The sequence below is a fragment of the Hypomesus transpacificus genome, unplaced genomic scaffold (genome assembly GCF_021917145.1).
Source record: "Hypomesus transpacificus isolate Combined female unplaced genomic scaffold, fHypTra1 scaffold_30, whole genome shotgun sequence".
Lineage (NCBI taxonomy): Eukaryota > Metazoa > Chordata > Actinopteri > Osmeriformes > Osmeridae > Hypomesus > Hypomesus transpacificus.
This window is the reverse complement of record NW_025813826.1, coordinates 642,427-669,413: the sequence shown is the minus strand read 5'-3', so window position 1 is coordinate 669,413 and position 26,987 is coordinate 642,427. Positions and strand designations below refer to the sequence as shown.

The following is a 26,987-nucleotide window of genomic DNA, read 5'->3' as shown; positions in this document are numbered from 1 at the left end:
TAGGGTGAAGTGCCTTGCCCAAGGACACAACATCATTTTCTGAGTATTATCCCAATTCCCTTACCGCTCAGCCACCTGACTCCATAAATAAAACTGATTATAATGGTGTGTTATTGTGAAACCCTCTGTGAATCACTTCGACCCATCATAGTTTCAGGGCTGACTGTAACACACCTACACCCCAAGCACCTCCAGCCGGGCCCCTCATTACTCATTTCACTTGATTTTCTTCCACACGAGCTGCATACAAGAAGTGTACAACACAATGAATGCACTGTACAAACATTCCCTTTTTAAAAACTGCTATACGTACAGATTAGCATTAGAGTTTGATATCCGCTTTTGCATGGACATCAGTAGTTCGTGCAAGTTCACGCCCCCTCTTACTAAGTACCTAATAATGCTCGCCTCATACTACTGTTGCTTTCCATGTCGTAATATATTAATTACTTCATAGGTTTTTGGAATTGCCACTGTAGTGGTAAGCCACTATTTGTGGCTATTTGTTTCCACATCCACGTCTGTGTTGCCTCTCCAGTGAGGCCAGGGGGGTATTCCAAGTAGCGGGTTTAATGAAAACTTTGAGTTGTTTAGCTAACCCTGAAAAGCGGCATACTCCGAGTTCCGCGTTCCAGAAAGAGAGGTAATGAAACCTTTTGGTAAGTTTCCATGGTAATTTACTCCTTGAAACTAACCTGCTCGATAGCAGGTTATCCATGCCAAACTCTGGTTTCAACCGATCCGCCCCCACTTTCTTAGCCTGTTAGCGTTGGCAGACACGGCATATCATTTCCTGGTTCAGCCGAGCGATCTCGAACAAAGATTAATTCGCTTAGTTATACGCCGGGAGACGATTTTAAGACTGCGGTTTGATGTAGGCTACTTTAATTCCCTGATAAATACCTAAGTTAACGTCACCGTTTCCTGTCACAATCTGTAATTTATTTTAGCAACATTCTCAGCCCTTGGGTCTTCATCGATAGTGTTACTCGCCGTGGATTTGCACTCAGAATTGACCAAATACCTTTTGCCACTGAAATAAAGAAAAATAAATGAAATTATATTTGGTCTTCTTTATTGCCTACAAATAGAAATCCAACAATGAGTAGCCTATTTCTATCGGCTATTGTTCCTACAATTTACAAGATTCATATGATTCCTACAATTTACATGATGTAGGCTACCGTCCTGTAACTGTTATTTCAGCAAATCTATTTCAACATTGTTGGGGGTCGATATATTGGCCAAACAACCGAAACTAATTCCCCTATGGTTTGAAGGAAGATGGGAAACTGAACAGTATATTAACATTAACCAAATAATGCCAATACCAATGGAATTACAGTTATTTGACTCTTTGGGTTAAATCAGAGCAAGAATGGTCAAATGAAGGTTAAATAATATAATCATTTTATCATATTGCAAATGAATGCAATCAATTAAGTTAACTCTTATGCCCACTCTACCATGATTATTGTAAACCAGAGATAGAAAGCATGAGGTGAGGAAGAAGGAGTAGGCCTAGGCCAAGCCAGAGCTGAGGAGAAGGTCTCAGGAGATCAAGAATCCACAGAACAATGCTTCACAATTCAAGAACAACCACAATCACACCAGAATCTTGACCCTTACTTATCAACATGTCTAGCAATGCTACAGTAAGTTAAAAAGATGTGAGAGCCATCAAGTTGAGACTCCATCCAGTAACTCCATATTTTACCATATGAGAGGTGGGGGCAGGTGGATAGCCTTACAAGATCAGCCTTTATTCTTCTGCCCTATGTCAACATCTCTTGGTCAAAATAGAAAATTCAGCAAATTCAACAATTATTATTAATGTAGGTTATTGTTCCTACAATTAACATCACCTGTGACCATGCATCCTCCCGTAACTGGTGTTCCAGTAAATCTTTTTGGAGATTAGCCTTTATTCTTCTACCTTAAGTAGGCCTACACCATCTCTTGGTCAGTTTTTGGCACTTTCTTCACGAGGTGCAATTTGTACAACTCATTTACTTGTAACTGGGTATACATGAGATTACATTAGCTACATTTCACAGTTCCACATGCAAAATTCACTTGCCATTAAATGAACATCTCACTGTATGCAGCATCCATGCTCTGTTCAACAGGATCAGAATGTGCAAATCGTTTTTTGAATATTAATTATTCTCACAATGTCAGTGTAACTGACAATTCTGTACAAGCCTGTAAATAAAAGTAGACGTTGAGAGAACTACCAGTAGCTACATAAATAATTCTCTGCATCAATTTCTGCGGCAGCAGTCAATGTCTCTTCGTCATCTTAATCATCATCATCATCATCTTTTGATGAAAAACATTCTGTTGGGGGAAACTGCTACTAGAAATTGAAATAGGCACCAATTGATATTTACTTAGTATCATGTCGAATATGATTAAAACTAAGGTGACGTTGAGGCTACAATCACAAGCGTATAGCCTAAGCAAAATGCGTTACCGGTTCGTAGTATGTTTTTACATTTAATAAAACATTTAACACTTTTTCTCCTGTAATATTAACAAACAGTGGGGTTAAATGTTCAATTTATGGACTGGCTATTGCCTTCAAATGTATGCATTGACTCGGCAGCAATTGTCTCCCACGCCACTTGTATATGCTGCTACAGCCGTGTTGCTTTTTTCCTGGAATATGTGCTCGACCATAAACACGAAATACAACTTTTATCTGAAGTTTGGTGGAGTATGCAACGTTTTTTTCGCCGTGTGCCATGGTGGATCCTAGAAGCGGAGCTCCATTGATGTTGGCTTTCAATAGTTCTCATGCCCGCGCTTAACTTTGAGTTGACGTACTCCGAGTTGAGTTAACAAACTCATATCAGCTTTTCTGGAACCGAATTTTCGGAGTTTCCCATGTTAGACTAACTCAACTCTGAGTTCAGGGTTAATCTTAGAGTTTGTTAAACCCGCTACCTGGAATACCCCCCAGGTAAAGTCATGTCCCCATAAACCTTCCCTGTTCCCAGGTGGCATCTTACTCAGTAGGAACACAAGCCTTTTTAAGGATGTCATTTCCCCATATCATGCCCCTTGCTCATCTCATTCCTTTTATCTGATCTTTTAATAAAATAGATGCAAATGTATTTTTCATTACTAAAATGTATTTTCCCGTAGGACCACATTCATTATTTTCTGTTGTTTTAGGACTGCCTGTAACCTTCTAGTCAGATCTATTTATTTTCTTAACTCCTCGCTCAGGTCTTTATCACTGGCTCACATGGACACTGGGCTGGCTCATTGGCTCCTGGTATGGAGCAAATCTCCTCACAGTCTAAACCTCTCTTGTTCTCTCTTCCCTTACTTTGCCTTGATTGGTGCATCCAAATGCTTCACAGCCAACCATTATTTGCTATCTTCCTGTTGTCTTTTAAAATAAAATGAAATGCAGGAGCATAATAATTGTACATTTTATACTGTGTTTCAACCACAATAATGGCTTTGTGTGTGTGTCTAGTCTTAGGTTAGTCCCAATGCTGTTTGGTCTTATTTAAACCACCCAGTTAAATTAAGGTGCACATTTGAGGCGATACAAAAAAACTCTCATGATGTCAAAGGGAGCATACTTTATAAGAGGGCAAAACTGTTCCAATCAAACTCTTTGAGTGAGTGAACACAAATCTCCTGATTGTACTTCAAAACATCATAGTACAAGCTACCTAACTCACATAATTAATTTTTTGTATTGCATTTTCTACCTCATCCACTTTATATTCATTTCAATTGCATTTATGTTAGATGTCTACTCAATACACTTTGTTTCCTTTAGATAATTTGAGCTACCTGCAATGTTTAAAAACGTTTTCTTTGCTTATAAATAATTCACTGAAATACATTTTTTTGCATTTTTTTGGGACTTGAGATTCCTCAAAATAAAAACGTGTCAAACATTTGTAGGCATTTAAGGAAGTGTATCTATCAGTTAGTTCATCGTACAATATTCATACCATACTACTAAAATATATATTTTTAAATAAAGAATATCAAATTACCAGGCCATTAATGAATATAGTAGAATACACATTAAAAAGAGGCCATTGAATCTTATAAATTATGTAGAGGTTTGTTGAACATGAATTATTTATATGATTTATGTCCATCTCGTCCTAATTAATTAATTCAAAATAAAATAAACAGGAATAAAGACCAGAAACAGAACCAGGAGCAATACCAAGACACACTGGTCCAGAGGCTCCAGAGACTCCAGAAACACAAGACTGCTGCTCTCTCCCCCCACTGCATGGACAGGAGAAGATGGGTCATATATTTAGGTGTTTTAACAGACAAACTCACTGTTTAGAGGCACCGACTTCATGCTGTGTCTCCTCCTGATTGGTAGTTTGGGTTCTGCTTCTGAGATCTCTCTTCTCTCTTAACACACCAGATGAAACAACCATTCAGTGGGGATAACATTTAAAGTGAAAAGTTCAAACTAAAACTTAATGTTATAACACTTACCAGTGGTTTTAACTGATAACCAATGTCTCTATATTTCTACTTCAGTGTTTGGGTCACATATATTTATGAAATGTATAGGGGCGGCTGTGGCTCAGGGGGTAGAGAGAGTCGTCTGTTAATCGCAACGTTGGCGGTTTGATCCCCGACTCCTCCCAGGCCATGTGCTGAAGTATCCTTGAGCAAGACTCTGAACCCCAATTTGCTCCAGATGGGTAGGCCGGCGCCTTGCACGACAGCACGCCGCTTTAGGTATGTGTGAGTGTGAATGGGTGATTGAGAGGCAAAATGGAAAGGTAGAAAATGTGTTAAGGTAGAAAATGCGCTATATAAATGCAGTCCATTTACCATATTTGTTGTGTTAAACAACCTAATTATTGTTTTAAATTTATTTTAGTACATTATTTTTTAACTAGAAAAGGGGAAATTGCATGGACATTTTTTAGGTATGCTTGTGGCACCTCGCTTTGTGCAGAGGAGCATAATCAAACCAAAACAGAAAAGGCCCTTCCACACAAAGGTTGTCACAAAGGTTGAAGCACAGAATTGTCTTGTGTCACATTCTATGCTTTCGCATAAATAAATCCATGGGTAGAACTCTCTAGTCTCTAGTACAAAACAACAAAAAACAGCCTCCCCTCCAGTTGGCTTGATTTTAACCCAATGAACAAAGCGAGGTCAATACAAAAATGATTTGTTGAGATTGGTTGGGAAAAACTTGACTGGCCTGTAAAGAGTATGTTAGCTGGAGTCGAGATTCAAACAGTACCAGTTCATTGAAATTATGCCCCCAACAACGTAACTAAGCTTGAAACTTAATTTTGGAAAACTGGCTATAAAATGTTTGCTGGAATTATGGTTTGGCACATTTCCAATTGAACCGTTGTCTAGCAAATAATATAGACAAGTGGCCTTGTGACAACTAAGGTTTTCAATTGGCCAAAAACCAAAATAGGTTAAAACTACACATCAAATAAGTTTTTGCCTTTATTATTGCCTTATCATTAAAATTGAATTTTCTGGAAGACTGGCAATATAATAAGTTTACTAGAAGTGATCATTATGTGTCAGTAACAACGTCCCTGTCTGAAGACTAGGGGTTCATGTGATGTGACCATCTCTCTGCGCTGTAAGTAGGGAAAACCGTCTTGCGCTTATCCATCCAGATATTGAATGGCACTACAGGACTGGAAATATAGCTAAATGTTTTCACCCTGACCTTTGCCTGTGGCGTTTCTGCAGCTGTCTTAACATTTTAGGTAGCTACCTATCTCCCAGAAGTTAACAAGCTGCCAAAATAGCGTTCTATAAGTAGTCGTGCGTGGATTTAAGTCTGCTCAAATTTCACGGAACATTTCACATTGTGCGGAAGATTTAGTGTACTGATTGAATATATGTTAAGTTATAATTATGTTGGCAAAAGTGTTTTACAAAAAATATTTAATACATTTACAAATATATTCACTCAATTCCATTCTCAAAGTGCTTTTTGAATGAGATTACTTTTCTATTTATTTAGCAAAAGTTTCCGGTTTGATTGTTGTTGATGTTTTGGCGCCAAAGTAGGAAAAGTCCAACGCATGCAACAACCAAAACGTGATGCAGCCACAAAGGGTACGCATAGTGCTACACCTCTTTGCATCATAACGCACTTGTTCATTGGACATAACTGAACTTCTGTTGTTATGCATCCACAATGGCACATTTGGTATGGCCAAGGCATTAGGGTGTGAATAATAAATAAATAAATATGTGACATCAAAATAAGGTGCCTTTGCTGAGAGCAATCACACCTAATGAATCTGACATTGTTATGTCATTATACATGCATTTAGTGCATGTCCACTACAGCAAAGCGGACAGGGTGGAGCATCAGCTGAAATATTCTCAACTTTATGTAAATGAGGAGCGTTAATTTAAGCGTTGACCAATCGGATTGTTTTCTTGTGTCTTGTAACTTAGCAACATTTCGAGGTTTCACTTTCAAGAAGGAGAACAAACTAATCGTATGTGGCTGTACACCAAGTCCTGTTTAGAACAAAGTTACATAGTGTGACAAGACTGAATTTAAAGAATAAATTACAAAAATAATGCATGGTGCCAGGGTTGCCGGTGTTGTCTTTGTCCCTGGTGTTTTTTTGTACTGTTAATTTCAGTCCCTTTACATAAGTAACAGTGTTCTGTGCCACTACTAGCTAGCTAGCCCGGCTAACACACGACTGGTTACCTTGAGTGACCCAGGGCCGGCCCAAGGCATAAACGAACTAAGCGGCTGCTTAGGGCCCCCGTGGCTACCAGAGGGCCCCCAAAAGCACATGAAATTACAGTTTAATGTAATTTACTTATATTTTTTATAAAAAGCAACTCAGAGGGGCCCCCAAATAAATTCTGCTTAAGGCCCCATAAAGGCTTGGGGCGGCCTTGGAGTGACCAGTGGCATAACATATAATCTTTCATTAGCAAATGACTGCAAAAAAAAGCCAGAACTATTGTTGAGTAGATATAGTCATGCAACATCTAGCAAGCATAACAGATTTCTTGTATCATGTGTTTGAAAGTTGTATTGTGATCGACATTGTGAGATTGCATTGCACACAATGAGTGGCGTTCATGACCGGTCCCGTAACATTTAATCTTTAACTTTGATTTTGGCAGCAAAAAAGGGCAAGAACTATTGTGGGTAGTATATAAAATCATGCTACATTTAGCCAGTGTATTGTATTTCTTGCATTATGTGTGTAAAAGTTGTCAATATTGTGAGTACATGAATCCAAGTGTTCACGACTGGCCATGACACCGTTATACACAAACTACAACAGTGACCTTAGTGAATTACAACTCTGTATTCACTTCTCTGACACACTCCCAAGCGTGGTGCACTGTTGGAAGGCATGCAGTGCGGAGCGTTAAAAAACACTGAATTGGACATGCACCATAACTACTCATTTCAGCTGTTAGAAATAAATCCATTCCCTTTCTATTGTTCATTTATAATTTAAATAAATGTTGTTAAATAATTGTACAAATAATCAATTATAATCTTACTTGTCACAACAATTGATCCAGAAATCACTTCGAGGGAGGAATTCCCGATATCCATCTTAGTGGACTCCACATCCTTGCAGTCAGGGACCGAACTGATATTGTTAAACACCTCATCTACCGCAACTGACCCTCGGCTGTAAAGTATTAGCAGATAACAATAAACTGGCTACCATTATCCAAAATTGTTTTGGCCTACTTTGGTTTACAGTGGAGTGATATAGTAGGGAAAAGTGAACTATCTTGAAAATCACCAAATGAATAGTTTGTTGTATTATTTTGAACAAGAAGCAGATCAACAAACCTCAATCTTCTAACATTAGCGTGATTGAATCCGGTTTCATATTTGTCGCTGCAGACTTTGTTGAGCTGTGTAAGATTTTTTTTTTAGATATTACTAGGACACAGAAGACTGTTTTAAATGAATATTTTAACAATAGTATCCTGATCAAGTAGACTTAAAACCCAATGCCAAATGTTGTGACTAACCTAAATTTAACGTCAACTCACCACAGGGGTTACTTGATTTCATCCAGTTTTAATTGTACCTCGAGTTCTGAAACTGCAGGGACATATTTACTGGAGGCCAAGTTATTACAGATGGTGGAAATGTAGCTGACACATTGGATTGAAAAGTATGTTTCAAAGGACATGATGGGCTTGACATACATTCTAGCTACCGCTAACAGCACTTTTCGCCACAAAAACTTAAATTGTTCCTAAAACATGCAATGGAAACTTTCCGCAAGTTCAAACAACGCATCTGGGAACAAGATGCACATTTTGACATTTTTCATGTCATAGTGTAAAAAGTAAGGGAGGATTTAGGGTGGGAAATAATAATAGTAATAAAATATAGCAGCAAGCAGCAATGGCATACTCCTCCTCAGAATAGCAAATTATATTCAAATATTAACAGCAGAGAATGTTCTGGGTCAGATATTCAGGTGTTTTAACAGAGTTGAGGACTTACTCTTTGGAGGTGGATCCCTGCTGCATCTCCCCCTGATTGTTAGTTTGGGTTCTGCTTCTGAGATCTCTCCTCTCTCTAACACACAAGATGAAACAACCATTCAGTGGGTATCATATTTAGAGTGAAATATTCAAACTAAAACTTCACATTATAACACTCACCAGTGGTTTTGATCTCCTTGTGTTTCTCTTCCGGCACCCTCTTTTCATGTCTGAAACATTCCAGATGTTTCTCTAACTCTTTCCTTTGATTGATCTCTCTCTCTAGTTCCTTCTCTTTCTTTTGTTTGTCTTCTAGTAGTTGGTCTAATAGTTTACTGTCCATCTGATTCTCTAGAGGGGATGAGAATACTTTAGTAGTACAGCAGTAGATTTATACATCACTGACTTAGCAAGCTGATCATTTGTAGCCATTTTAAATTCAGCAATACGGTAAGTCTGAATACCCGATACATTAAACACAGTTCAGTCAAGACAATCACGTATTAGATTTGAGCATTTATTGTTACATGACATGGACATGTAGATTTACTTTGGCGGAGTGGATGATCTAAGGGAAGCACTCCCTGCCTCCTCAATGCAACACATACATACATGACATATGAGGCAGGGAGCAATAGAGATATAATCCCCCTGGTGGATAGAACATACAGACATCATGGGGGAGAAGGGGATAGTGGAGGGTGGCAGCAGCACTGATCATACAACGACTAGGGTGAGTGTGTGCATATCCGCGCGTCTTTTAACTCCTTCGGGTCGGTGATCGCGCCGGCGCGATCAGAGCGCAGGTCAGCTTTCGGACTACGCAGCATATAAACAAAGACACTCAGAGGGCAGCCGTCGATTTCATGCGGAAGTGCAGACCTGAAGCTACATTTGAGTGCTTGGTTTGTGTAAATACACCAAGTAAAACTTAAGATACGATCATTTCAATTCCATGAAAAAAGTGCGTCCAAAAAATGCGCTCTTTTATGCGCGCGTTGCATTTATTGTAATATTTTTCTAGTTTTTTGTCCAAAAATGAAACGGAGAAAAACGGGTGATTCTACTGACTCATAGCTATAGGATGCACGAGAAAACGAGAGGACAAAGAGACGTCTAAGAAAAAACTAATTTGGTTTATTATGACTAGTTTTCGAAGTATTTTGAGTAGTTTAGCTAAACATTTGGACTTATTTGGGGGGAAATAAGTCGGACACGCTGTCCAACATGCCGGCGACTTGTTATTTCTACCTCAGAGCAAAAAAAAAAAAAAAGATGGACGACCAAGATTTTTTGTTTACAACGAGAGGTAAGAAAAACATTCATTGCTTTCGTTTATCTTATTATATTATTCTATTCTACTTCACTGTAATACAAATACCTCAGAACATATTGATTTTTGATTCTTATACATCTTTTTTTTTTTTTTACGTTTTATTGACATAAAGAGAAAAAAGAGCCATTGTGGCATAGACGGAGGTTCTGCGGTGGTCAAAGAGAAGGTTATAAATGAGCCAAGGGTGACATCTAGTGGAGAAAAAAAAAATATATATATTTTTTATTTTTTGAATATTGTGAATCATTTTTTATTATGGGACAAATATGGATGAATAACAGTGCATATGGATAGACCTGCTCTCTTTGTAAATAGCTTAATTATAAATCAACTTTACCTTTTTATGTTCACATATACAACTTGTGCTTCAATTTCAAACTTTTGAAATGCTTGATTGAGCATATGTGTGTGTATTATAGTCAAAAAACCATAATTTTTCCACACGGAGCTTGTGTTTTTGTGTCTGTTTGGGTCCAGTATGTTGAAAAGTATGCCAAAGTGAAAATCTTAATTTAACTGGTCATGTAGGTGAGATTGTGCTGAAAAAAAAGATACCAAACATTGGTATGATAAACATTTCTTTATGTAGTATATCAAGGCCAAATCAAAGGTACTCAAAAACGGACAAAATAACTCCAGACTCCATAGACGCCTTGTCGGACGTGGCCCACTGGATGAGCGCTGCTAACATGGGTGTGGTAGTGGGTGGAGTAAAGGAAGGTGGAGTAAGACGTCTTACGTCCCCGTTAAATGAATGACACGCGCTGCCCAATTGACCTGCCTGAACTAGCTGCGCTTATTTCACAAAATGCCCCTTTTGATTTTTGATTTTGAGCTTTAAATATAATTTAATCTGCATTAAGAACATAAATATACTGGATATACCTTATATATGAGATATATATATCTTGATACATGGAAATTGAAATACTTGTAATATATTTTTCTATTATTGTAGTTTTATACTCACCAAGTAACCAAGCGGATTCCTCTCTACTCCTCTTCTCCCCTGGGCTCTCTCTTTGTAAATAATGTTCAGCTGAAACAATGATGGAGAACTGACAGGTTAGATCTGCATGTACGACACTACAGGTGCACATTCTACACTATATGGATGAAAGTATTGTGACACCTGACGTCACACCTACAGTGGGTTCCAACATTACTGGCACCCCTTAGCAAAGATGGTGAAAAGTGTTTCCACCTTTTTGTAATTCAACTTACGTAATGTCACATTGGAAACAATTTGAACAATTCAACCTTCAATTGAAGTACATTTATTTAGGTGAAAATACACACAAACATCGCTAACTGAACACAAAAACAGTCTTCTGCCATAGTCATCTCAGTCCCCTGATCTAAACCAAATTTAAAACCTGTAGGCTGAGCTGAAGAGAAGAGCACAAGGGAGGACCTAAGACCCTGGATGATCTGGAGAGATTCTGTATAGAGGAATGTTCCCCGACTCCCAGCTGTGTATTCTCCAACCTTAAAAGACAGTAAGGAGAAGACTTGGTGCTGTTTTACTGACAAAGAGAGGTTGTACAAAGAATTACATGTAGGGGTGCCAATAATTGTGTCACACATGGTTTTAGCCCCCCCCCCCCTCAAAGCAGATTTTCTTTCTCTTTAAATGAATCTCCTTCAATTGAAGGGTTTGGATTGTTTGCATTTTTGCACTGTGACATTAACCTGAGTTACAGACAGGTAGACAAATCTGCAGATTTGTGTTGTAGGTCTACTAGCACCACCTACTGTACTGGAGTGTGGTCCAGAGACAGACATCTAAATCCTCCCTATTGGTCTGGTTTCTCTTAGAAAAGGACCAGTGAAGAACTCTCTCTGCTTGTACAATCACACAACAAGGCCTCCACCATCAGTCTTGTAATGCCCTGAGCCCTCAGACTCACCTATAACCTCTCCCTTTCCCTCTGTCCATATCAGGGCCTCAGCCTCTGCCTTACTGATAGACACCATCACCTCACCCCCCTCCTCCCTGAGGGCCTGCTTAGCCAGACTGTCTGAACTCTGAAACCCACATCAGTTTTACCCACAACCCCATCCTCGGACCTCGGAGCACCTCATCCAGCAGGTCCTGTCTACTGTGGGATGTGAAGGGACCGTACACTTATCAGAAATGCACTAGAGTCTGAGCATATAACCACTCCAACCTCCTCCATCTACTGTAAAGCCGGTCAAATCACCAACAGCTCCACTGTAAATACAGCCAGGTGATCTTAGAAGCACTTTCAGACCATGACCTCTCTGTCAGGTACAACAAACGCTGCCCATTTGTGAAAATTTGTATGTCATCCATTTTACACAAAAAGCACCCGACTACAAAACATCTCAGCCAAATCGGCTCTCACCCTGTCCTCATACAACATAGACAATACACCCTTTATCTATAACTGCTCTAACCAGAACCACACACACTTCTTGCACTTGGCAAACACTTTTTCAATATCAGCCAAGGTCAACCTCTAATCAAAATCAAAATATCTCTGCTAACAGGTTTGACCATGAAGGGAGGGTTTTCAGATATTTAAATATTGGCACCATGAAACTTAAAAGAAAATAATAGCAGTGTTATCTTCAAAGTCTGAAATATATTGGTACATTCTTAACCCATGATGTTGTATGTCATGAAACAGACATTAAATTACTCACCTAGTTCTGAAGTTGTGTGGAAGGATATAAAATAGACAGTTAAAACATCATTAAAACAGAACACATCAGTATACAGTGTGAGTTTATCTTAAACATTGAGGATGAATAACATGCCAGTAACCAGATTTTTTTCAAGCAAGGATGCTCTATGAATTGCAGCTGCTGTATGTTAATGGTCCTACATCAACATATATCTGTGTAAACTATGGTGCTATGCATTAGAGTTGCATGTTTTTTCAACATGTTCTTCACTATGCACCACTGCTAAGTGATGAGAGTATGCGTCATCAAACACTGTAGATATATACAAGCTCAGAGTATGGAGTGGTTAAAATGGGCAGCATAACCAGCTAACCACCACTAATGCTCCAACTACTCCTTACATTTGAAATTATAATTGTATTTGTACATGCAGAGAGACTGTGTCGTCATGGTTAATGTAGAGATGTTCATAATTATGTTATTTACCTACAGAATAATGACCCTCCCTGGATCATAAACCCACACGTAGATGACCTGACAAATGTCCACTCATCCATCTGACCTCCTGTAGTCTCTCAGCCTCAGAGACAAGTTGCCTCTCTCCAGCTCCTGGGTGACCAGAATCACCCAGCGATTCTTATACTTATATTTTTTATACGGGTTACTGGTCTGACTTCTACCTGAACCCAGTAAACGTGTCTGCCTTTCCTCCCTCCATCATTTTCTCTCTGGCATCTCCAGACCAGACTACCTCTGTCCATGGGCCTGCTTAGCCAGACTGTCTGCACTCTGGAACCCATATCAGTTTTATCCACACCCCCATCCTCCTTACATCATTGTGACTTCGGAGCACCTCTACAGCAGGTCCTGTCTACTGTGGGATGTGAAGGACTGTACACTCATCAGAACTGCACTAGAGTATACAACCACTCCAACCTCCTCCATCCACTGTAAGACCAGTCACATCACAAATAGCTCCACTGTAAATACAGCCAGGTGATCTTAGAAGCACTTTCAGACCATGACCTCCCTAACAGGTACAACAAATGCTGCCCTGTTCAACAACACTGTGGATCCTTTGACCCACTTGTGAATATTTGTAGCCATCCATTGTACAGAGAAAGCACCCGACTACAGAACCTATCAGCCAAGTCGGATCCCACCCTGTCCTCATACTGCCCCACTGCAGTGTTAGGACCTGGGCTTGCACTGTGTCTAGCTTGGTCAGAGCAGAGCTGCTGCACCCATAATATATTACTGCTCTAACCAGAACCACATACATCTTCATAGAGACCCTGGTGGGTCCTCTGTCCACACCTTCCTGGAAACACACATCGCTGATCACCTTCTTGCACGTGACAACCACTTAGACTCTAGAAACCTGAATGTATGCTCCTTTTCCAAACCATTCCCATACAACATCATGCAGACCTCCTCTCCTACCTTCCCAACTAAAACTCTACCTTGACTAACTAAAACTATGTTTTTGGGGGATATTTAAACAATGGCACCATGAAATATAAAAGAAAACAGTAGCAGTGTCATCTTTGAAGTCTAAAACAAACATGATGTTATAAGACATGAAACAATGAAAATTACTCACCTGGAATAGCAGCTGTGTTGAAGGATAGAGAATAAAAAGTTAAAACATCATCACAACAGAATATATCAGTAAACTATCAGTGTATGATGAAGAATAACATGATTATGTCAGTAACCAGATCGACAGAGAGTAAGGATATAATGCTGCTACTGGCCTCTTCAACAAGGCCAAAGACTCCCATTGACCTTCATACACTTATTTAATTATTAGTCCATCTAATGGCAATTACAGTATGCATGAGCCACCTCTCAGTATCAGTTTGCACTATGTTGAACACTCATGCTGCTCATTGTTATTCTTATTTTTATAAATATTTTATATTTAAATTGTTGTATTCTTAGATTGTTTAGTTCTTAGAAATAGTCAAACTTTTGTAATTTCACTTGATTTAAGATTCGTATATGTTTAGTGTTTTGCACCTCCCTGCCACAATAAATTCTGTGTTTGTTTTACATACATGGCAAATAAACCGAATTCTGATTCTGATGATATGCAAATGCTCTATGTTAACAGTCATCAGCATCAACATGTATCAGTGTTACGGTCTCCTCTGCCTGTCTGCTGTTTCTGTGTGTTTGTTTCAGTTGAGGTAGGGGGAGGAGCCATGATCACTGATGGGGAACATCTGTGCTGCACCTATATAAGCTGGACTTCTTCAGGAGATCTCTCTCCTTGATCACAACATTGATCGTTGTTTTTGGCAATGCTGCTCGGCCGTGACCCACTAGGACTCTCTGCCACACCCCGAGTTCAATGCCTGGTAACTATGCATGCACCATTCACATCATCATCCTCATAATTTATTCTGCACATCCCAGTGAACACACTCTCGTCCCCTCAAGGCCCCGGGCCTAGCTCTGCTAGCATCCTCCTCCACTCTGCATCAGGCTTGGCTCGGCTACCAGCCATGCTTCAATAAAAGCATATCATAATTCAATCGCTAGTGTGTTACTGAACTTTTGAACCTTATCTGGAAAATTAGATCACTCATGGTAGCTTGCATCAACCTCTGAAAGGTTGCAGGTCCAGTACAGACACCCACTGGCATCCTTCGATGTTCATATAGCCCAAACGGAGTGTTGTATGCTGTTTTATGCTGGTACCCCGCTTCTCTTCTGGCCCTCACTGTTACCACGGACGCTGCAGGTATGTATACTTTCTCTTTGCCAGCTAATCTAGCCATGGCCTTCTTGTCAACTTTACCTTATTGCACTTGCTGGATAACATTTCTCCAATCCGTATCTAAATCCCCTCCCAAATTAGTCTCAAATTTGGCATGTACTAACTGTCGGCACCTGTTGTTAATGTTTATATCTATAATTCCAGGCACTGACATCTGGAGACTCTGAGGATCTTTCACCACCAAGAACCAAGAGTCTGGAACTGTCATTCCCATTGTCTCGACCACTAACTCTATACACCCCAGATAGGGTATGTCTAAATTGTTGGTTGCTCTTAACTTGAGCCAACCAGATGTAGAGAGCATATCTCCATCCTCCCTGCCCAAATGTTTCCGAAAGAAACCTTCTAAAATAATGTTTACTTGACAGCCTGCATCCAATAGACATGACGCTACAACCCCCCCAATCAAACTCCACTACAGGACATGTTCCCACAGTACGCTCTAATAACTGGTCATGAGATGGGCTGATTTTAGATGAGTCTGAGGTGCACCCCCGAATTGCTCGACTCAACACAACCGGGGGTCTCGTTTCCCTGCACACCAGACACAGTGCTATATTTTCCAGTTATATTTAGCTTTTTTTTCAATACCTAGCGATATGTCCCTCTGACTGACACTTGAAACATATGGGTTTGCCTTCCTCTGTGAATTTTGGTTGTGTCTGCAGGTTACTGCTAGTCCTTCTACTAGTGCCTACCTCTGGAGTAACAAGATTATTTACAGCCTGTGTTAACTCACTAATGGCTTTACCTTGCTCTGCAACTACCCTCAAAACATCCTGCAAAGTAACTGACTTCTGCTCCCAGCCTGTCCACAACATTCACCATCACTCCTCAACTCCTACCATCATCTACAAGAAACCTTCCTTGATCTCACCTCATCTCCCATGTCTGTGTTGTGAACTTGGGTTCACTCTGAACTTTTGACAACGCTAACATACTTTAGAGTACTGTTTACTATCTAACAGATAAAGGTATTTTTTTTACTTGGTGATTATATAATGCAGAAGTTAAAAATTACTCACCAAATAACGCTGTTTAAAAAGAAATTTAAAAGATCATTAAAACACCAATCATATTACAATATAGTACCAACATGTTACTTACAAATTTGCCAGTCAACAGAATAAACGTTAACGCGCCTATTAAATAAATACATCATTATTATCAGAAGCAGATGGACTAAGAGCAAGGATAAAATGCTGCTCTGAGATACCGCTGCTCTGTCAGTGGTCCTACGTCAACATACATCAGTGTAATCTATGGAGCTCCTGTGTGTTCAGGCTCTTTCATGAGGATGACTGTTCATCTACTACGGCATTTAATGTTTTACTAAGAGAATATCACAACTCAGAATAATCATCTTTCACAAAATCCAGTAAGATAATGAAGTGATGTCATATGCATTTGAGTGCATTGTTTGTTCAACATATTCTTCACGAATGTGGATCACTGCTAAGTGATTTGAGCCTGTTTCTTCCAACGCCGTACATCTCTACAAGCTTAGCGTATAGAGGGGTTAGAATGGGCAGCATAACCAGATCAGAGGTCAGAACACCTATAATGCTTTAACTCCTACTTACATATGAAAGTATAATTGTATCTGTACAGACAGAGACTGTGTTTGCATAGTTATATAGAGATGTTCATAATCATGTTTTGTAGCTGTAGAACACTTACCCCTGTTCCATAGACCCACAGTATCCTCCTCCTTCTGTCTTCCAGAGGTGACCTGACAGATGTACACTCCTTTAACTGACTCATGCTTGTAGTCTCTCAGCCTCAGAGACAAGTTGCCTTTCTTCAGCTCCTGGGTGACCAGACTCACTCTGCCCTCATAGCCCCTCCCCTCTATCACCTGGCCATTCTTATACAGGCAAATACATTTTGTCTCATTAAACCACCTGATCGTCATGGCAACAGCACTGGTCTCAGGAGAGAGGTGACATGAGAGGGTAACATCTTTTCCTTCATCAGCCCCCACAAACCTCTCTGGTACCCTGAGTTTAAACTCATCTGTTGGGGAGAAGAGAAACAGTACTGACATCTCTGCAGGTGCAGGACAAGTATCCAGTCTGCATCTATGAAGTAACAATCACACACAGACTCTAAATGCTCTATACACACTCAACCTAGAGAGACATGGAGGAAGAATCTAAACTCACATCACTAGCAAACATGAAGGACAGCATGGGTGATAATGTAACCAGTATGGAGAGGTTATATACAACACAGCAGCATGGATGATAATGTAACCAGTATGGAGAGGTTATATACAACACAGCAGCATGGATGATAATGTAACCAGTATGGAGAGGTTATATACAACACAGCAGCATGGATGATAATGTAACCAGTATGGAGAGGTTATATACAACACAGCATCATGGATGATAATGTAACCAGTATGGAGAGGTTATATACAACACAGCAGCATGGATGATAATGTAACCAGTATGGAGAGGTTATATACAACACAGCAGCATGGATGGTTGTCGAGAGGGTTACACACAACACAGCAGAATGATAGCATAAAAATAAACATAATGTTTGTATACTGCATATGTTCATTTATTATTGAATTTGTTAATGTAATGACTAGAGAGATGTCAGATTGTGAACATATTTGTACATGTTTGTACATTTAGACTTAATGTTACAATGCAAACAATGACTACTTGTGTCCACTTACTGTGTTGTCCGGCCTCTGCCATGTGTCCTTCCTGTATAGAGACAGTTACAAAACTTGATCATGCTAAAACATTACAACACATGACAGTTTCATCATTGTTCCATTTGACATAGCAAACCACAAGGACTTTATTCTTCTGACCTTTGAGTCACACAGAAACATGTTTTTGCTGCTGTTTCCTCAATACGGACATGAACACATCAAGATATTTTCATACCTTTTCTAAACTTGAATTCCAATAATTGATCAGACAGATGTTTAATATAATTCTCTAGCTATCTGTAATTCATACCTTTCCATGGGGCCGAGGGTGGAGAAGGAGTAGACGTTTAGGAGTGGGGATTCAATGACAGTGAATCAGTGAATGAACAGATTCAAGGAGTCGAAGAACAGGTTTCGCAAGGCGGTGAGAAAGGCTAAACGACTGTACTCTAAGAGACTAAAACACCATTTCTCTGCTAACGACTCTGCTTCTGTCTGGAGAGGGCTCAGGCAGATCACCAACTATCAGCCCAGAGCCCTCCACACCATTAACAAATCTTGCCTGGCCAATGACTTTAACAAGTTCTACTGTTAATTTAAAAGACAATTATACTGTCCTGATCAACACCTACCCACTCTAGAGCCCCCCCCCCCCCCATCACCATAGAGACGATTCTCTCCATTCAGGAAGGAGAAGTTAACAGACTGTTCAAGAGGCAGAACCCCCTCAAAGGACCGGGCCGGGGCCTGGGCCGGACTCTATCTCTCCAGCCACCCTCAAGCACTGCATTGACCAGCTGTCTCCGGTGTTCACCAACATCTTCAACACCTCCCTGGAGACATGCCATGTGCCAGCCTGTCTCAAGTCCTCCACCATCATCCCTGTGCTCAAAAAGCCAAGGCCAACAGGACTTAATGACTACAGACCCGTCGCCCTGACCTCTGTGATGATGAAGTCTTTACAAGGATAAGCACACTTACTTTAAGATTTTAAGATTTAATATGTTTATTATATGTTTACTGTATGCACCTGCCCACCACAGTAAATTCTGTGTTTGCGCACATTTGCTTGGGGAATAAACGCAATTCATATTCTGAATGTATCAATATATACTTCAAAGTTCATACATGAATGCTGAACGTATCAATGCAATGATTACTAGTTAACACTTAGTGTGTTTTCCTACCTCTGGCATTTTTCCTCTCTTTATAGAGAAAGATAGAAAACATGATCCTGACTATGGAAAACATTCTCAGTTTTATTTCAGTCTTACTACAGCATCTGCTAGATGAATGTTCCAGTCTTTAGAATGTGGAAATTGTTTCTGAACAATTGGAAACACCAGCTGTAGTTCTGGAAGGTAGAATATGACAAGAATACGCTCAGAATATCAAAGTTGTACATTACCTACAATGAACCTAAACCCTTTCATTGTGCACATCATACATGATTGTACAAGGCAATGAATAATATTCTAAACTTTTTCTCAATACTGTGTGAAGAGATTGTACTTCAGTGTTTACTTCATATAGACAGAGACTTACATGTAATTGTATCCACGATGTCTGAGAACCGACTAACCAGACCAGTCAGACTTCTCAATGGCTGTGGAGAATGCTGAGAGCCAAGCAGAACTGTTTCAAACAAGAATAAAGATCATGTTTTAGAACATGATTCTGACACATACATTCAAAATATGTTGACAGAAGTCTATATGGTATCTTCCACAGTATCAGTCTTGAAGTACGTACATATCCCCTAGATTTGTCTTTGATTATGGAAAATGTGTTCACTGGTATTTTTGTGTTCTCTTCCTCCTGTCTGTACACACGCACACAGGGAACAGCTGGAATGAGGAAACAGGGATGTCAGGTGCTGTCTTTATCTAACCAGTTTAGCAGCCTGGATTGTTAACACTGGTAACATTAAACAATAGTGCAGCCCTCAAATGATGTGAAGCTATACATTTGAAGTCTGTTAGGCCCAGACATTCACACATGTTGTGGTTGGTTGTGGAGTTACACAGACTGTTCCTTGGCATCAACTACAGTAAAACTGTTACTGTGGTGGATAGACATGTACAGTCTGCCCACGTGACCATGTGGAGCCTGTGGAAAGATCACCAGTGTCTGTGTCATGAAGGAGGAGAATGGCAAGTCCAGGCATCGTAACCTTTGAGAGGCACAAGCTCGATGATGCGCAAGAAGCTCTGGATGACATGAGAGGAATGGAGATGAGCAGCAAGCTGATCTGTGTTGGTCGTGTCCAGAAGAGGTTAGAGCTTCAGTCCAAGCTGATCTGTGTTGGTCGTGTCCAGAAGAGGTCAGAGCGTCAGTCCAAGCTGATCTGTGTTGGTCGTGTCCAGAAGAGGTTAGAGCTTCAGTCCAAGCTGATCTGTGTTGGTTGTGCCCAGAAGAGGTTTGAACATCAGTCCAAGCTGATCTGTGTTGGTCGTGTCCAGAAGAGGTCAGAGCGTCAGTCCAAGCTGATCTGTGTTGGTCGTGTCCAGAAGGGGTTAGAGCTTCAGTCCAAGCTGATCTGTGTTGGTCGTGTCCAGAAGAGGTTAGAGCTTCAGTCCAAGCTGATCTGTGTTGGTCGTGTCCAGAAGAGGTTAGAGCTTCAGTCCAAGCTGATCTGTGTTGGTCGTGTCCAGAAGAGGTTAGAGCTTCAGTCCAAGCTGATCTGTGTTGGTCGTGTCCAGAAGAGGTCAGAGCGTCAGTCCAAGCTGATCTGTGTTGGTCGTGTCCAGAAGAGGTTTGAACATCAGTCCAAGCTGATCTGTGTTGGTCGTGTCCAGAAGAGGTCAGAGCGTCAGTCCAAGCTGATCTGTGTTGGTCGTGTCCAGAAGAGGTTAGAGCTTCAGTCCAAGCTGATCTGTGTTGGTCGTGTCCAGAAGAGGTTAGAGCTTCAGTCCAAGCTGATCTGTGTTGGTCGTGTCCAGAAGAGGTTAGAGCTTCAGTCCAAGCTGATCTGTGTTGGTCGTGTCCAGAAGAGGTTAGAGCTTCAGTCCAAGCTGATCTGTGTTGGTCGTGTCCAGAAGAGGTCAGAGCGTCAGTCCAAGCTGATCTGTGTTGGTCGTGTCCAGAAGAGGTTAGAGCGTCAGTCCAAGCTGATCTGTGTTGGTCGTGTCCAGAAGAGGTCAGAGCGTCAGTCCAAGCTGATCTGTGTTGGTCGTTTCCAGAAGAGGTTAGAGCTTCAGTCCAAGCTGATCTGTGTTGGTCGTGTCCAGCAGAGGTTAGAGCTTCAGTCCAAGCTGATCTGTGTTGGTCGTGTCCAGAAGAGGTCAGAGCGTCATTCCAAGCTGATCTGGGTTGGTCGTGTCCAGAAGAGGTTAGAGCGTCAGTCCAAGCTCGAGCATGGGTTCCAGCAGAAGCAGCTCTCAGTAAAAAGAGAGTGCTGTCTCTAGTGCGCTCCCTTTCTATGTTGAGACAATATTCAACAATGAACTCCACATTGTACTAACCCTCAGCAGCACATGAGTGCACAGATCCAGGCCAAGGACAAGACTCAGGTCCAGTCTAAGATTCAGGTCCTGACCCAGGCTAACGCTCTGATCCAGACCCAGCCTCAGGTCCAGATCAGGCCCACATCCTTGCCTTTGTGTCTACACAGCAGGTATATATGTGACCATATAGGACCAAATAATTTGACTATGTCACGTAAGTTTAAAAGTACACAGGAACTCTAAGCTCCAAGAAAGGTTTGTACTGGGAGGGAGGAGCAGTGTGTGGGATACCCAGACAAAACAGACTTGAAACAATTGAGCAGTAAAATACAGTTTGAATGAAAGTATTTGTTCCAAGAGAGGCGGGCATCGATCCAGTCTTTGTGGAGTGCCGTCCTCTGCCCGCACTCCTCAAGTCCTGCTGGTCGCTACAGTCCTTCTCCTCTTTAGTCTCTTGCAGCAGTAAACAGAGAAACACTGGTCAGTAGTGCGTCCAGCACAGACAGTGATTCACCCTGCCCTTCCGCTGGACTATCCAGCTGACCCTAACCCGCTCCACCACCCACCAGAGACCCACCGCACCCAATACTTCTACTCTCAGTACACCCACAGCAACACGCAACCCTAAGTAAGGAGACTTCAGGGTGAACTCCCAGTTGTCCTGGCAGTAAGCAGTGGCTTACCTTCCAGGTGTGTGTTGAGCAGCCTTGTGGGTGTGCATTCATGCTTGGGAACTCTCTAGTGTCCCCTGTGGCGTTACGGAGCCATGGTCAGCGTCTACATGGCGGCTTCCCTGTCTTCCTCCTCTCACAGTGTTTCTCTGCAGCTGCTGGCTCCTTGTTGTCTCTTGTTGTCTCTTGCTCTCCTGTACAGAGTCTTCACCTATGTTGGTGAGGGGCAAAGTGTCCTACCCCCCCCCCCCCCCACTCCCATAGGCCCAGCGGGCAGACACTCACATCTCCTTCTGACCGCTTGCCCTGTCGGTCAGTGTTCATTAGTTAGGTTCAGAGGGCACAAGTCATTAGAAAGACAATAACATTTGATGAAAAATAATAATACACAACTACACAGAGGAAAAATAACAGTCACTGCAAACCAAGTTATGGATCTCTGCAAACCAAGTAAACACAGTGTAAAAAGAATGTCCAGCCTGTGACTATACCGTAGAGACATTTATAACTTAAATGTGTCATACACAAGATGGCAGCAATAGCCTTGTGTGTCTAGTGTATCTATCTAACTGTGTGTATTGAACTATGATATGTGCCCTGCCTCTCTCCAGCCTGCTGTCCACATATGGGGCAAGGAGCCTCTGACAGCCTCCACGCTGGCCTCCACTCCTCTGTACTACCACAAACTGATGCTGGGAGAGTGTCTCATCACCCTCATCCACAAGGTGCAACCACGCCTGGCTCACAGCTCACCGGAATGTTCCTGGAGATGGACAACGATGATCTGATCCACCTGCTGGAGTCTCCACAGGCTCTGCTCTCTAAGATCCATCAGGCAGTGGCTGTCCTCCGTGCCTCCCAGATGAATGTGTCCACCACTGCTGGTGTGTGTGGAGTTCCTGGATGTTGCAGCACCCAGCAGCACATCAGTGCCAAGCCCTAGGTGGCTACGATGCAGGTATGTACAAGCACATTCAAACCCACTTTCCCCTCTGTTACTGTCGTGTTCCACACAGCCTACCTAACTGTCACCCCGTCCTCCACAAGGACTTTTCAGATTAAATAAACATGATTTATTTTATTTACAGACAGAAATGGTAATGCACTTATGGAAAAAGTCTTACTGGAGAGGTAACTTTTGTTTTTTAAAGTGATACAATTATGAACATGCCCGTCTGGGATTTTAGTTCTTTTAAATGAATGAAATGCAACAACTATTTGCTTACAGTAAATAAAACTGATTATAATGGTGTCACTGTGAATCACTTCCACCATCATAGTTTAAGGGCTGACTGTAACACCTACACGTCCCTATGTACTTTCACCTGTTCACCACTAGAGGGCATCATCTCCTGAATTCTAGCCAGACCCCTTGTTCACCCATTTTGATTTCCAATCCCCACCTGTATGTAGATCCCCTCTCACCACAGTCACTTTGCAAAGTCTTGTCTAGTGTTACTACCTGTGTATACCCTGTTACCCTGACAGAGTCTGTTAGGATGTACCCCGACCCCGTCTCTGGGATCAACCTTCTGCTCTCACTTGCTCCTGTCTGACCCATCCCCAACCTGATGATATGACAGGTAAACACCACCACCTGCTCCATCCCGTACCGTGAGGTCCAGACGGCTCAGGCCCTGGTCCAGTGGGGGGGGCAGCTGAACCCTGGGCACGCCTCATGTCTCCCTTTCCCCCCAACATTGTAGAACGCCCCCTCGGGGCTTAGCAGCTTCTGGACAGTGTCAGTTTCTGGGTTCTCCCTTACTCACTATGGAAGACAGATCCTACTTCTTACAAGATCTCACAGCCCCAGTGATCAGGCACTTGCGTTGTTGCCGGTTGTCGGGTCTCCTTTTCAAGCCAGGTTTATCGCCCCGTATTCAGTGGTTCATACTGTTTCGGATCAGAACGATCTGATTGCTCCACCCAATAGGAACAGAGTTGAAACCTGTGGCTTTGGCTGCAGGTGTGGGGGTTGCAGACTCTCCTCCTTTCCTGGTGGCAGCAGGGTTGAGGAGGAGCTGTCCACACCAGACCACTGTGTGCTCAGAGGTCCACTGAGGAACTCTGAGTCCCTGGGTCAGCTGGAGAGCTTTCTGGGTTGTCTGTGGGGCACCCAGTGGAGAGAGTGGGCGGAGATCCTGCAGGGTTTCCCACCGTAGTTTCCTGATGCTCCCTCTCACGCACACTTCAGTCAAGGTGACATTGAGGTGGGGAATGCTGAACCCATCAGGCAGCGGTTTGACCGTGTGTCCTCTGAGAAACGGGAGCCGTTGGATGCCGAGGTCCAATACATGCTTGACCATAACACTGCTGAGCCTTGCAGTTCCAGTTGGGCTTCTCCCTGTCTGTTGGTTATGAAGCCCGATCATACATTTCCACCATGTCCAGACTATCGTAAGGTGAATGCCGTTACTAAGGCTGACTCCTACCCCCTGCCTCGCATGGAGGACTGTGTTGACCAGGTTGGCTAGAAAATTTGACCTCATCAAAGGGTCTTGGCACGTCCCTTTAACGTCTGAGGCACAGGAAGTGGCTGCTTTTGTTACTCCTTCAGGGCTGTACTCATACACTGTCATGCCATTTGGTCTGCCAAATGCACCTGCAATATTCCAACGTCAAATGAATAAGGTTGTTTCCGGGTTGGACGGTTGTGCGGTGTACTTGAATGATGTGGTGATCTATAGCAACACCTGGCCTGAACACTTGCAGCGTAATCAGGCCCTGTTTCAACGTTTAGCCTGGGCACGGCTTACAGTAAACCTGGCCAAGTGTGAATTTGCTCTGGCCACGGTGACTTACCTACGTAAGGTGGTTGGCCAGGGTCAAGTGCGCCCTATACGGCTGAAGGTGATTGACCAGTTTCCTTCTCCTTCCACCAAGAAAGAGCTTGGAAAACGTGTCCACTAACCAACCTGTTAAGCTCAAAGGTTCATTTTGAGTGGTTCCCTGGTGGTCAGAGGGCTTTTGAAGATGTTCAGACCTCAGAGCTCTGCTCTGCCACGGTGTGGTCTGCTCCACAAATTGACCAGCCGTTTGCCCTGTATGTGGATACCAGCAAGGTGGGGGCTGGGACGCTGCTTTGGCAAGCTGGTCCGGAAAGCACTGAGCCTCCAGGCAGTTTCTTCTCCAAAAAGTTTCATTCTTACCAGTTGAACTATTCAGTCATAGAGAAAGAGGTGTTGGCGTTGATCTGGGAACTACAGCATTTTGAGGTTTATGTTGGGACAGGTCCCTTGGTTGTGTATACTGACCACAACCCACTTACCTTTTTACATTCCTGACAGAACCCCAACCAGCGCCTGATGAGGTGGGGTCTGTTCTTGCAGCCTTACCATCTGGATGTCCGACATGTGAAGAGCTGTGTAAACGTGTTGGCTGATACGCTGTCCCGCTCACCTTGTGCCTCAGTGACCTTGTCCTTCCTCATGTCCGTGTCTTCCCAGTGTGAGCGTTCTGCTCCTGTCTCTTCTAGGAGCTTCTCCAGGGGCCTGGCTGTGAGGTGCTGTGGCTGGAGCCCTGCTGGTGGGGTTGGGCATGGACGGGCCTCAGGGTTGTGCTTGGAACACCGGTGGTGACCTGGTGACCCTGGTCACACACACCCTTTTATGGGGGGGGGGGGGGGGGGGGGGGGGGTGACGGCCCTCCTCTCTGCTTGAGCTTGCGACTGCTACCCAGGACTGGTGGGCGTGGCTTTGGTAGCTGGTCAGGGATGATTGGACACACCTGGGCCCGTTGTGTCTCCAGCTTCAAGTTACCTGCTCCAGGAGTGGGTGGGGGCTCCCCACCTGAGCTGACCGTCTCACTGAGGAATCCTGGTCTCTGCTGCACATACTCACACATCCATGCATGCTTCCACACTGACACTCAATAACGTTGGGTGATATCTTTGTATCATGTAGCATTAGATGTTTTTTAAATTAAATGACTCTTGTTAAAACCTTTAGTGGCGCCTTTGTCTCCCTTTTGGTTGCAAACCTTGAGCCAGTTTGTAACATACACAAAGACACATTGTTATCTTTCTTAAACCTAATATTTACTACTTCAAACATGTTAAAAAATGTCACTTACATTATAATCATAACATATGATAGAAACTGATTTACTTGAATTTTGTTTGTGCTGTACATATATAAATACTCAAAGATCAAGACTGATACCAGGATCAACATGTGTGTATATATATATATATATATATATATATCTATGCTGTGCAAAAATGAGTTTTCAAATCAGTTGTACAGGTGGTTTGATGAGGAAACAAAAAAACACAACCTTTTAAGAGCATGAACCCCCATGGGAGGCAAATCAGTTAGCAGAGATCTGCTGCATGACATCTTAACACAATGTCATGATGATCACAGTAAAATTCTGCAATTCTAGCTGACAATGTTTGTATGAATGAAGGTTCTGACTTCCTCCCTCTGTTTCTCTACATGTGAGGAGTGCTCCTTTTACTACCTAAGGCTTGCCTTACATTATCTTAACAACGGGTATTATAAAACATTGATATCTTCATGTTGCTATATGAGTTCTTGTATTGCAGTGTTGAAGGAATGTTGCTTTTTACCCAGTGTCTGTTCACCCTGTCCTGTACTTACACTGGGGGAAAAAAACACCATACACAACAATACAGGAACTCCCTTTTTGTTTATTGATCAACATGTTTTCGGTATACCAGAAGGCATGTCTTATCTCAAAGGTGTGCATGTAAAATATTTGTTAAAAGCACACCTGGTCTACGCCACAAGATTGCTTTTTTCTGCTTTGATTCAAGGCGTACGTTAAGCAGCTCTTACCGTCCATGTTCATGGGTAGAGAGATCTCTTCTGGTTGGAGCTTGTGCCACCTCATTTCTGGGGTGGGGACCCCCTCGGCCACCATGCAGGACAGAGTGACCGTGCCCCCCACACCCGTGTATCCGTCCCAGAGGCACAGG

General features: G+C 42.2%; 2 protein-coding genes across 7 annotated transcripts in view; both read right to left on the bottom strand.

Moving 5' to 3' along the window:
• The window catches only part of LOC124463589 (NACHT, LRR and PYD domains-containing protein 12-like), a 50,658-nt gene extending 42,758 nt beyond the window's left edge, over positions 1-7,900 (bottom strand). For 4 of the 6 annotated variants that reach the window (XM_047015351.1, XM_047015357.1, XM_047015356.1 and 1 more), the window contains exons 1-2: positions 4,492-6,801; positions 4,327-4,404 (exon numbers count right to left, since the gene is read on the bottom strand). The gene's annotated coding sequence lies outside the window, so the exon portion shown is untranslated. Of the gene's footprint in view, positions 1-4,326; positions 4,405-4,491; positions 6,802-7,533; positions 7,668-7,834 lie in introns of those variants that run through there. The other 2 variants (XM_047015352.1, XM_047015353.1) reach the window with 2 other exon arrangements.
• LOC124463594 (butyrophilin subfamily 1 member A1-like) lies at positions 11-22,201 on the bottom strand. The gene is made up of 14 exons (XM_047015364.1): positions 22,061-22,201; positions 19,684-19,778; positions 19,477-19,566; positions 17,950-17,980; positions 16,938-17,273; positions 16,283-16,291; positions 14,076-14,087; positions 12,491-12,496; positions 10,791-10,859; positions 8,665-8,835; positions 8,504-8,578; positions 4,213-4,269; positions 3,338-3,354; positions 11-240 (listed from the first exon to the last, which is right to left on the bottom strand). The coding sequence occupies exons 4-14, from the start codon at positions 17,969-17,971 to the stop codon at positions 217-219; spliced, it is 798 nt and encodes a 265-aa protein (XP_046871320.1). The 5' UTR covers positions 17,972-17,980; positions 19,477-19,566; positions 19,684-19,778; positions 22,061-22,201; the 3' UTR covers positions 11-216.
• Between the last annotated feature and the right edge of the window lie 4,786 nt (positions 22,202-26,987).

Bases quoted from the DNA above. Each gene is read 5' to 3' on its own strand.
- LOC124463594 (XM_047015364.1), bottom strand. From the start codon at position 17,971: ATGGCAGAGGCCGGACAACACA. The intron at 8,836-10,790 runs GTGAGTATAAAA...CATCCCCTCTAG, and splicing joins GGAATCCGCTTGGTTACTTG to AGAATCAGATGGACAGTAAA. The intron at 8,579-8,664 runs GTGAGTGTTATA...CTTGTGTGTTAG, and splicing joins CAAGGAGATCAAAACCACTG to AGAGAGGAGAGATCTCAGAA.